Genomic DNA, 13,483 nt, shown 5'->3' on the forward strand with positions numbered 1-13,483 from the left:
AATTAGAGTGGAGATGAAATATATCATATTCTTGGGACGCTTAATTGATTGCAGACAACCACTTTTCAGTATCTATTACCAGTTTTCCCTCAATAAGAATCAATGTTAAAACCGGAAGTGGTTGATTTCCGGCACTTCTGATTTGAATAGATGGTTCTTAAAACACTAAATAGATTCTCTCCCTCCCCCCCCCCAAAATGTTAAGAGTTCTCGGTGTCTCTTATTGTTTTTGCTAAAGGACAAGCTGTTAGCCTCATTGTAATTTCCCCAACTGGATGACCACCTGTTGTCGTATGTCCGTAACTACTTATTTAGTGTAAACTCTATATCTAGAGAGATTCTCCTCGATCCGTAACCTGAGAACACGCCATGCCATGGTGACAGGAACCTATTGGTCTAGGAATTAATTCGTGCGGTTGGTACGCAAACATTGAAGCTGTAGTACAAACACAAAATACATAAATACCGTAAGAAAAATATTGTCCATCGCTAGCCACCACTTTCGCCCATCTGTCAGGCAATGTACGGATTCCGTGGCGAAAGAAGTCCTCATCCTTGGAAGCGATCCAGTCAGAGACCCATGTTTCCATATCTTCTGAAGAAGTAAACCGCTGTCCAATCAAATCGTTGTTCATGCAATCGAACAAGTAGTAGTCCGAAGGAGCAACGTCTGGTGAATACGGCGGGTGGGGTAAAACTTCCCATCCGACATTTTCTAAATAGGTTTTGACCGGTTTTGCGACATGTGGGCGAGCGTTATCATGTTGAACAATAAGTTTATCATGTCTGTTCTCCCATTCTGGTCGTGTTCTGGCCAGAGCTTGCTTCAAACGCATTAATTGTCGTCGATAACGTTCTCCATTCATAGTTTCACCCGGTTGCAGCAGCTCATAGTACACCACACCTTTCATATCCCACCATATGCACAGCATAACCTTTGCACAGTGAATATCTCGTTTTGGTTGTGATGGACCTGGTTCACCTGGTTTCACCCAGGCCTTTTTTCGTTTAGGGTTCTCGTAATGGATCCACTTCTCATCACCCGTAATAATTCGATGCAGAAACCCCTTTCTGCTCTGTCGTTGAAGCAGCAATTCGCAAATGGTTTTTCGTCTTTCAACGTCTCTGTCTTTCAATTCATGTGGAACCCAATGTGACATCTTTTGAATCATTTCCATGGCTTTCAAGCGTTTGGAGACTGTTGTTTGATCAACGCCTAATGCTGCTGCAAGTTGTTCCTGCGTTTGACACGAATCCTGCTCGAGCAATGCTGTCAATTCTTCGTCTTGAAATTTTTTTGGCTGTCCAGCTCGCTCTTGGTCTGCCAAGCCGAAATCACCACTTCTAAACCGTGCAAACCACTTCCGACACGTTCGCTCAGCTAGAGCATGGTCACCATACACTTCCACCAAAATACGATGACTTTCAGTCGCACTTTTCTGCATGTTAAAGTAATGCAGCAGGACACCCCGCAAAAACACTTTATCATGCACAAATTGCGCCATGTTCACTTAACTACAAACTGGTGTTGTTGACGCTTTAATCCACTGCCCTATACTACGAACGATACGCGATGACAGGGGTTTGCAATAGATGTGTGGATACACGGAACTGTGGGACGCTCCGTTCGTTGCGCCATCCTTGTCCACCCGCACGAATTAATTCCTAGAGCAAATACATTACATGGATGAATAGGCCAACTTCACCGTAATTACAACAAATACTGGAAATGGTAATCATTAATCATCACAAGTCTGATTATGGAAAATTAATGCAGATGAAAATTGGTGAAATTAACCTGTACGCTAGTTGCGCCTGCTGTTTTAATTTCTACTTGAATTGTTGATCATATACAGAAGCGCCTGCAGAATTTCTTTTCGAGGGAAGAGGCAAAAAACTGACACACAGCGAACTCGTGGATTGATGCACATAATAATACTTCATTGTAAATGATTAAAAGTCATGCCTTTTTTTTTTTTTTTTTTTTTTTACGAAAATGGAAACTAAGCAAGAAATTCTCAAATATGTAAATAGCAGGTTAATTTTCTGTACGGAGTTGAATGAATATAGATATTCCCATCAGAATATAGCACAAGAAAAAATAAGTACAACAAATTGTTCGCTTTATAGTGTTTTACCTCGAATTACATTGCAAACCAGTACAAGTACATTTACAATAAATGCGCAAAGACCAGAAACACTAACACTGTCATCTTCGAAATATCTCCTCCCAAGAAACCACTGCACATTGCAAACAATGTAGAAGGTGCCGAATTCCCGTAACCTCATTCTCATGAATCTTCTGTTCTCATGACTCATTACTTTGCCAATGTCTTTGCCAATGTGTTTGAAGGCGTGTTCCATTCATTTGCTCCTTTAGTTTTGGTGGGAGGCAGAAACCGTAAGGTGATAAATCTGGCGAAATGGTGGATTCTCGAGTAGACTTCCCATCTCCATCGTGTGAAGAGAGTTTTCTTCATACACGCTGCCATATGGGCTGTCGCGTTGTCATGAAGGATAAGTTCGCCGGGTACATGTTCAGGGTATTTCCGTCTACAGACAATAACCCGAGTAGGTGCCGTTGCAGGGAATTGTGGAAGTAGTACAGTGCGTTCACACTTCGGCCATGTGGGTCGAAATGGCACAAAATCACCTCATAATATCATACGCTAGGATGACCATTAATTTGACAAGAGAGGGATTGCGACGAAATTTCTGCTAGCGTGAAGAGCCTGGATCACGCCATTCAACTGACTGGAGTTTCAGTTCGGGCTTATAGTGCCTGGTCCTGTAGCATTACTATGGCGTCATGATCCTGTCATCTACTGGATTTTTTTGAAAACTACTTCAAAAACTCTAGATGCTTCTGGTATTTTTCTCGGCTTCACGTACGCTTGTAATGATTTGTAATGTTGTAATTCGAGGTTAAACACATTGAAAGGAACAATTTGTTCTACACTCTTTTCTCGTGCTACTTTCTTATGAGGACATGTATTTTCAGTAAATTTCCTATATGCAACGTTTACATATGTACGAATCTTCCATTTGTATATTTCAGAATTTCTTGCTGAGTTTCCATTTTTGTAAAAGAATAAATTGTAATCACTTTCATAGTGATCCTCGTATAAGTAACGACATTATTATTATTATTTTGAGGGAGTATATTATATATATTTCTAAAGTAATTCAACTTTGGTAGACGCTCATACGTAACATTAATTAGGTATCCACGAAAGTTCTATCAAATATCCACTTTGTGGTACTAAAAGCGTTCCATACATCTTTCATTTCCAGACGTAAAAAATAAATAAATCAAACCCTGGCAGACAGTAAAAAGAAAAAGATCAAGCACCAGACACTTCAATTTCATCCGGTAGATATCAACAACTAGAGGATGTCTGCTGCCATCTGACGACGAGATGTATAACTTCTACCACCTTTATTTCAATAATTGAAAATGAGATATGGATAAGTACTGTTAATGTCACCGTTACTCGTACCTATGAAGATGTTAATGAATTCACTCCATTTACGAACTCAGCTGAGATAATCACTTCTAATGTAAACGATAGAGTTCAAAAATTCACTTTCGTTCGAGAGTTGTCGTGTGGAGTAACGGACGTACTAACATTATAAGTCCGACTTACGTGATTCTAATAAAGTGTTAAAAATAGTTTTCCTATCGTAGGCTGGTTGTTGTGACAGATAGAAAGCGGGACCAGATAGACCATACGGAACACCAAAGGCGTCGTAATGTGGTCTACAAGCCTAGACAACGGATTCCTTTTATGCATGAGATTGCGGTAATAGTTGCTTGACCTTGGTGAATCCGCTAGAGCTTGTCTATTTTAGGTGTGTCCTCGGAAAATATGCGAAACATACTTTGGACTCACCCTCGCCGTCCTCTGACGAAGGAAACCCTCCCTTTGCTTAGGGAAAAGAAGTAAATAACCTCAGCTGTGTTGCCAATTTGTCATTCAGTTTTCTGGTCTTGTCTTGACGAGTGAAGATCGTAGGCTACTTAGAATGGCTAACAAGACAGAGCACAACAAAGTCCGTGAAATAATTTATTGTGGCAACGCTTCCACATCCAACAATTGAAAGATCTCGGCCGCAGCAACTTGTCCCTCTTCTTTCGAGAGAGATACGGGGAAATACATCGACAGCAGCACCAGAAGGGGCACACTTGAAATAGAGTGCTCTTTTCAACTGCGGTTATGCCTGGCACGCGACAGGAAATGGTGAGGAGCGGGAAAGAAGTACGTCTAACAGATTGTAGCAACCCACAAGACTTCTCTAGAAAGCAAACTTGAAACAAAAATTTTAAAGAAAAAAGGAGTAACTTATTTCTATATTTTGTTTAGGATATTAACCATCAAAATCTTGATGAAATACATATGTTGCACACTTCTACCCACTGTTGTTTGTCCAGCTCCCTCTTTTTGTAATCTTGTGAACCTGTTCTACACGGTCTCCATTTGATTTTATCAATGAAACGTTTTCTATTGGAGTCATTCATGTCTAGATTCGTTCATTTCAGACAATAAAAACCAAGAGTGTTGACCGTGGGGATTGGGCAGCGCTGTGGGCGGTTTTGCAAACCAACGCGATGTAAATAAAAGGTTCCAGGGGACACCATCTACATATATATGGAAAATGCCCAGCCGTCGCGGACTGCGGGTACTAGTGGTTAGAATGGGCCAGATGTTCTTCAGAAATAAGCTCTTTTACGCAAAAATGGCTAGACGTTCATAAATATAATTGGACCTCACCAGACGGAAAAACACATAATCAAATCGATCACGTTTTAGGAGATAGAAGAAGACAATCTAGCATAATTGATGTTTGGTCGTTTAGAGAAGCTGATTGTGACACTGATCACTACCTGGTAGCAGCGATAATAAGAGAGAGATTATCGTTAAATAAAGGAAATATTCAATGTTCGAAAACGGAGACATTTAATTTAAAGAAATTAGAAGAGAGCCAGGTAAGAGAGGAATACCAAATTGATGTTTCGAATAGATTTTTGGTTTTAGAAAATTCGGAGTGCACTAGTGTTGAGAATACCTGAATTGAAATTGGAGATAGCATTAAAATTTCAGCGAAAGAAAAATTAGGACACGTGGAAATACGTAGGAACAAACTATGGTTCGACCAGGAATGCATTCAACTAGCGGAGAAGAAAAAAACAGGTAAAATTACGTTGGCTACAGAATCTGAATGAAATAACTACACAAAATTTCGTAGACATCAGGCAAGAAACTTCCAAAACTTAGAACAGAGAAACATGAATTTTTGAAAGCTAACTTGAACTTGAAGGAACTTGAAGATAATAGTAAAAATAAAAGCATTCGGGACATGTATAAGGGGATCAACGAATTTAAGAAAGGCTATCAACCTCGTGCCTATATATTAAAGAAAGCTGACGGAACAGTTCTCACTGACACAGACAGCATCTTATATGGATGGAAAGATTTCTTTAACGAATTGCTTAACACGAAACCAAGAACTAATGTGCGTGAAAAAAGGAGAAATACACACCACAGAACCGTATATCTCAGAATTTAACCGAATAAAAATAGAAATCGCTATAAAGAAATTATAGAAACACAAATGTCCGGTGTGGACGAAATTCCGGCTGAGTTAATTTTAGCTGGAGGCGGCCCCTTGTGGAACAAGATACACAAACTCATTCTCCTTATCTGGAACAAGGAAGAATTGCCACAAGAGTGGAAAGAATCAATCATTGTTCCAATTTACAAGAAAGGCGACAAAACTGACTGGGAATTTGAAGCTTAAAATATATAAAATGGCAATCATGCCTGTTATTCTGTATGGTTGCGAAACATGGTCGCTTACTCGGAAGGAAGAACGTACATTGAAAGTATTTGAGAACAAAATCCTGAGATGAATATTCGGACCCAAGAGAAACGGGAATGGGGAATGGCGAAAACTTCATAACGAGGAACTACATAATTTATACGGTTTACCGAACATTGTTAGGACCATCAAGTCTAGGAGGCTCAGGTGGGCAGGTCATGTAGCCAGAATGGAAGAAAGTAGGAATGCTTTCAAAATCTTAACCCTTTCAGCAGATACCCTCACAGTTGTGAATCCTACTTTCAGTTGTCAAAAAATGTCAATCAAAGGATTATAGTACACAAATTAGCTACAAGCACATTTGTGAGTGTCTGAATTATAAGTTGTGAGGTATTGAATTGCCATCTTTTGAGTATATTACAAATTACAACGTTTATAAGTAGAGTGTTCTGCATTCACAATTGTTAGGGTATCTGCTGAAAGGGTTAAATGGAAGACCAACCGGTAAACGACTATTAGGACGACCTAGGCGCAGAGGGGAGGTCAATATTAAGATGGATCTCGCAGAAATAGGAATACAAAATAGAAACTTGATCCAATTGGCTAAGGATAGAAGTCAGTGGGGAGCTTTTGTGAACGCGGCATTGAACCTCCGAGTTCCATAAGCCATAGAGTTAGTTAGTTATGATTATAAGTGAGTTATAGTAAAATTTGAAATGTTGAATTTTATACGCTGAAGACTAAGAAGCAACAAACATGACTTTAAATTACGATAAAATTCATCAACAACTCATCTGATTTGTGAAAATCAACAGCAATATTATCACTTGAATTGAAATAAGTCGTCATCGATGACGTTGCAGCTAGCCAAGGCGCTGAAACTGGATACATCATCGTTGAATTGTGGATTGGTTGTGTTTGCGTACACTGCCATTGTCCCAATTTTCAGTAGTACCTCTTACAGCAGATCATAGTCCTTACAAACACTTCTTATTTCTTCGTACGTATATCCACATGAATCGTAATGATAGTATTGTGTGAGTTTTCAAGCTAATTAGATATCCTATTTGTTTCCTTTAATAAACAGAAACAATCTTTGTGGCTTGAAGAACCAAACAGTTTATTAGATTTGTATTAAAAAACTTTCATTCTTGCAGTGAAATGCGAAAATTAAAATTAAAGTGGCAAACGGAGCAGTTACAGGAGTGAAATTAACCCTTAACCCCCGACGTCAGAATTTTTCACGTATACCCCGACGTGGAGTCTAACGTTTTCCGAAATATAATTTATATATTTTTGTACGTAAAAATTACTGTTTTTAAAATTTTATTTCTTTTCTTTATTGTTTAGTACTTTAAGTATATTATATTATTACATAATTGAATTAAAAAACAAAGGGTACACACTAAATCAAAAAATCTACTAGATTAGCAATATGGCAATATTACATTGGTCGCATTTTTCATAGCTACAGAGTTTATTTACTGTTCAACAAGACATTTTTTTTTATTCTTGTTAGAAAAGGATATCAGAATACTCTGAAACCACCACATCTTTAACAGACACAAACATCACCAATGTTTTTACACTCTACTCCTTGTCTGTTTCGTCTGGAATAAAATTCACCCGTAGAATATATAGCTTTATCAAATGAACTATCACTGTCACTTCCTGATATCTCCGACTTGCTTTCATGGCCACTTTGACTGACCACATAATCCACATCAGGAAACAAATATATAAGATAAGTTGCTACCCACATCGTTCATTATTCCTGTGACCTTCTTTGCAAAGTTTGGGTCAGAAGCCTTAACTGCAGACGGCAGATACTTTTCAAAGTGAATTGTAACGAAACAATTCAATTTCGACAGATATCACAATTCAAATCCCCTTATCAGCTGGAAACAGTAAATCAGGTATGGAACAGAATTGTTGCATAAAGCCCGTCATGGAGTCCCCGGACTCCGTGCAAACGCTCGAGCAGCACTAAAATAAACTTTCAGCACGTCCGCTGCAGCGTGAAGCTACAAGAAAAGTAAAATAACTTATATATAGGTATTACATTACTCGCGGAGTCCGTCGGGGTTAAGGGTTAAAATTCTTTCTGTGTCGATAAGTTTTGATCAGTAGTTGTAAATCTATGGGTAGGGAGAGAGGAGAAGAATGAAAAAGAATTGTTTGTTGCATAAAAAAACACCTTTGTCTCCAGAAATCAATTAATACGATAATACATAATGACAAATAGGCTAATTTTTAAAACTTACATTTTATTTTCAAAGAAAAAGTACTTTTAGAATGAATTTAATGGCTAATAAAACAGGCAAAAATGGCAAAAGAGTTTCATAAAACAAACTTTATTTAATGCTATAAATATTTCGTAGATTTTGTAATGCTCCACTTCGTGGTCGATTACAAGATTGTATTTATAATTATTTAATTTACTGTTTTATAGTTTCTTGTGTTCTGAAATTTCTTATTTGTGATGTTCGGTTGTTTATTCATTTAATAAGTTATTCTATATTGCTTCAATGTATGTATCTTACAAATTTTATACAGGTAGTAGGCAACTTGGATTTCAGTGTGTGCCATATATTTACAATGTTATCTAAAGAGAAAAGAAGAAAATTGTACGTGATAAAAGAGAGACAAGAGATTAAGATCCTGGAACTATGCCTGTGAAATTAATCGGAATGCAATTTTAGAAGTTCTTGGACCCATAGGGTCCTCATAATGTTTTCTTCCAACCCGATGTTCCTGATGTCTATTGTATAGCTTCACATGAATGTACCCTCAAAATTTTAGTTGCTTTAATGAAGTTTGATAGGAAAGCTATTTTGTGGGTTTCATCTTCAATCGTTGCGAGTAGTTACATTTATGACCCGTAAGTTACAAATGAGGATATGCATTAATGAATATCTTTGACAGAAATGTGTTGATAATCAGAATAATACATGATTATGTTATTCGACAGATAATAAGTTGTGGTTATTAAGTCATTAAAATATTTATAGAAGCGTAAGAAGTAAATAAGTAATTAAAGAATATTAATGAAATGGCGTATATATTATTACTAGAGATTCGTTCAAAACTGAATTGTCACACATGGTCGTTAATCATAGAATCAAGCTACCTCATAATGTTACTTAACCTAAGCTACCTAGTTAACTAATATACTTACCTGGAAATCCTAACCTAATCTAACATATCAACTTAACCTAAAGCACAGAAGAATTAAAATACCTGTCAGTGATGATTGTTCTTTTCAAATGTATATTGGATACATGGGTACGTAGTGCTATACAATATGTGGGCCTCTAAAATTCAACATTCTTTGCTTTCTGTTATTGGTTATATAGTTTTATCTGATTCGTGGATGGAAGCTTTTGTTCCAACGGACTTGGATTCTGATAAAGAAGATCAGATGCGTTATACAATACTTTGCAAGATCTCTTGCTGGCGACCAGACTATGGGCTGGTGCCATCTCGTGGTGATAGCTATTTTCTTCATGAAGACTACGAGATGTCATCTTTATAATATTTTTGGATGTGTCTATTCCAACTTCACTTTCTATGGAATTTCAGTAGTTCGATGGGCTGCAGACTTTCGATACTTCTGGAATCTATATGAAATTAATGATGAACCACCATTGTCTGCTGTCTTAGAGCTCCACGCAGCAGATGGAGTGCAGTTACAATTTGTATGGCTAAATGCCTCTCCGAATAGGCTAGATTTAGCCAAAAAAATAGACTAAATTGACATCACTGCTACTGGTTGGACTTTCAGATTGCGGCGGTTGGTGATCCGCACCACCGTGGAGAAAGATACTCATTTGACTCATGCAGTTAGCAAACGTCAAGCGTAATGGGTGTCGGAAGCAAGACAAAATCTGGAGATGCCGATTCAGTCTGGAAGTCCTTATCTTAAACTAAAAATCTTGGGCCTTATGCAGAGTCGTTTTGACGTATGATTAGCGTCATACTAAAGATCTGACTACTACAGGAAATATAAATGTTAGTCGAACTCTTTAGTATGGCACTAATCACGCATCAGAACCACTCTGCATAAGGCCCCTTGAATTTACTGCATTACAGTGAATATTTACAGTGTACTAGAAATTTTATAAAGTTAGATTGAATAGTGTACTTGATTAAAGTACAGTACTGTATTTTTAACCTTTTTCGCAATGTAATTGTGAATATTAGTCACTGAAGACTTACTGACAATCGGCTATTGACTTTTTGCAGTGGGGGGCGCGGTGGCTCAGTGGTAGAGCGTTCACCTCTGGTGCTTGGGGTCCCGGGTTCGATCCGGGATTCGATCCCAGCCCCCGCCAAGTGAACTTTGTGGTGGACAAACACCGTGCTCGTGGGTTTTCTCGGGGTTCTCCCGTTTCCTCCCACTTTCTTCATTCCACCATTTCACTCATCTCTCATCATCACCGTCTCCTTTAGCCTAACCGGCATAACCGTGGGACGTAAAACTCAAAGATTTCATTTCATTTCATTTTTACTTTTTGCAGTCACTTAAAACGAGGGATGAGTATACAACAATTTATTACCATTATTAAATAGTTGCTAGGATTGGATTCAGCGACTAACAATGAAGCTGATAAAAAAATACACATGCAAGTTGATTTTACTTTTTAATTTTACATTTTTAATGGGAAGGTAAAATTATTGATTTACGTAACAGAACACCTCCATCGAAATATTCCGAAAGAAATGGGTTCAAGAAGAAGAAGTGACGAGAGTGACGACAACAATAGAATCGAAAAAAGAATATTATCTCGGACATCTCTAGTATCATTTAGCGACAATGTTACAGTGCACACGATCAGTGATGATAGTAGTAGCCTTTTCTCAGGCATCAATTTAACTTCACCTCCGTCACTCAAGGATGAGGTCGAGAAGAAAGACTATTCGCCAGAAATTGGTGATTTACTCAAGAAGCTACAGGCACTCGTTACCTATTTAGGATATTCCATTGGACTAGGCAACGTATGGCGGTTTCCGTACGTTTGCTATCTGAATGGAGGCGGTACATTTCTTATCATTTACATCCTGATGTTATTTGTCTGTGGTATTCCAATTTTTTATGTGGAGACTGTAGTTGGACAGTTTAGCAGCAATGGTTTTCTAGGTTTTTATGATGTAAGTCCTATCTTTCGAGGTGCTGGTTTTGCTATCATAATCATCAATTTAATCTGTTCCTCATATTACAGTGTACTAATAACCTATGCCATTACTTACATGTATGCACCTTTTAAATACAAGTACTCATGGGATAACTGTCACAGTGATTGGAGCGACGAACGATGCACGGAAGTACAAGAGAATATAAGTGATAATGGCTTAAGTTCGAAGAGCAGTTTAAACGAATCGGAAACAGTTCAAAATCAATTTATGCATAGAATCATATTACAAGAATCGAAACAATTTTCAATGTCAGCATCGATAGTCAGTACCTTAATAATTCCTCTTCTTGTTACTTATATACTCCATGTTATCCTATTGGTTATTGGAATGACAAAAGGACGAATAGTGTTATATGCGACAACCATTTTTGGATACATGATGCTAATTGTACTTCTGGGTCGAGCTGCATCTCTTCCTGGATCAGAAAATGGGATACGTGCCTACATTTCCCCAAAATGGAACGAATTCTTAGATGTTAGGATTTGGGTAGAAGCAATAGTACAAGTATTGTTTTCTCTGGGCACTGGATTTGGAACAATGATAGTTAAAGCAAGCTGCAAGAAGTTCAGACACGATTTTCGAAAAGACTTGATATACATTTCACTATTTAGTGTAATTGTTAGTATTGTGTCTGGGTGCATCTTGTATTTAGCTTTTGGTTACTTATCTCACGGCACAGGAATTCCTATATCTTCTGTAGCCAGTGATGGTCCTGGTGCTGTGTTTGTTGCCTACTCGGCTATAGTTTCGCAATTTCAAGCTATGGAAGTGGCAGGCATATGTTTCTTTACATCTTTCATTATAGTGGGACTTACTTCTGTTTTTATTCACATCCACAGTACATTATATAGTATCATCGACTTCAACCAGAGATTGAAAGATTGTCAAAAACTGCTTATTATAACAATACTGTTGATCATGCTTCTATGTTCTGTAGTTTGTGTGAATCCAAGTGGTATCTACATTTTGAAATTAGTTGATTGGTATGCAGCCCCCTTCATTGTGCTCCTGGTGTGCTTTCTGGAAGTTGTCCTTGTTACGTGGGTATATGGACTCAGGAAATTCTTGACGATGGTTGATTTCATTCTACTAGAAGATGTCTGTTCACTCTGGCCAATGTTGTGTAAATTTGTAACACCAATAATGCTTCTATTTGCTTTGATAAGCAGAATAATATTGGATAAACCACTTTCATATGACAAATCAACTTATTCTTGGAACGCTCGACTGGCTGGATGGCTAATATCATTATTTTCATTTCTTTTTATTCCAGGATATGCCTTATATAAAATTAAAGAAGAAGAAGGAACTTTCATGGACCGTTTACGACAAGCTTTCCGTACTAGTGAATATTTCGTTCCGAAAGACGAAGTAAATCGCATTCAATGGGATATGTCTTATACATACAACTTTAAAACTACAAAAATATGTTGTAATTGTTGCTATCGCTGTTCACGAAAAGGGCAACATAACAAAAAAGCTGGGAATGTTAATGTCTCCTCAAATAACTTCGAAAGTGAAATGTAATAAACGTTCGAAATTTGTGTTATTTTTTCCTTATTGAAATGTACAGGAAACGAAAAAAAAATGTAAAATGGAAAGTGTTACCTCCTATATGTACTAAATCTCGAATTATAGCCTTCCAGGACTAACCAACAGGAAAATTGCCAAAAGTGAATATTTTAAATTTTTATGGGGTCTAAAGGGGAATGAAGAAATCCCATGCTATTTAAATGGGCGTTTTCTTGGGAAACAAAATCTTATCTTTTAAATAGTTGAAATAGGAAAAGAAACGATAGAATTATGGGTTAAAGAGGTGCGAGGCCGTAGGCCGAGCAAAGACAGTGTGGGGGCGAAGCTCCCGGATGGGCAAACTCAGGAAATGTGAAAAGTAAGTTCACGAAATTCACTGTTGATGCAAAGGCCGGTAGATAAGAAATGCGTGGCCGTAGGCCGAGCAAACTCGGGGGTCTGGGGGCGGAGCCTCTAGCTAACCAAAGGCTAGTTTTATTAATAAGATTAAATAGTTTCTTTTTTGTTGCTACTCCGAGATTCTTAATTACTTCCGTTGGAATTTGGTCTATTCCTGGGGCTTTACCATATTGCATTTTCTCCAAAACATTATCAAATTCACACTAAAATTGAAGGTTCTAATTCATTTTCATCGACGTCTTCTTCCGTTTCTATCTATTCTTCTTTCGCTCTGTCTCCTTCGTAGAGTTCCATCTTCTTGTTATCTGCTCTTCTTCTATTAGCGCTGTTCCGTCCTTGTCTATGGTAATTTCTGTGGGTTTCTTTTTCTCACCGAACTGCTTTCTAACCTTCCTATTGCCGTTCCTGTATTGCCTTTGACTACAGTTTCCTCAATTTCCTTGCACAAGTTGTTCATTCAGTTTTGTCTGGCCTTCTTTCCTTCTATGTTGATGTGATTTCTGCACCTTCTATATTCCTCTTCATTGTATGTTAT

The 13,483-nt window shown here is 37.8% G+C and overlaps 1 protein-coding gene across 1 annotated transcript; it reads left to right on the top strand.

The window, feature by feature from the left end:
* The first annotated feature begins 10,427 nt into the window (after positions 1 to 10,427).
* On the top strand, positions 10,428 to 12,647 carry LOC145690172 (sodium- and chloride-dependent GABA transporter 2-like). The gene has a single exon (XM_081764803.1). The coding sequence runs from the start codon at positions 10,543 to 10,545 to the stop codon at positions 12,541 to 12,543; it is 2,001 nt and encodes a 666-aa protein (XP_081620929.1). The 5' UTR covers positions 10,428 to 10,542; the 3' UTR covers positions 12,544 to 12,647.
* Positions 12,648 to 13,483: the final 836 nt, after the last annotated feature.

This window comes from Thermobia domestica, chromosome 7 (genome assembly GCF_964235325.1).
Source record: "Thermobia domestica chromosome 7, izTheDome1.hap1.1, whole genome shotgun sequence".
Lineage (NCBI taxonomy): Eukaryota > Metazoa > Arthropoda > Insecta > Zygentoma > Lepismatidae > Thermobia > Thermobia domestica.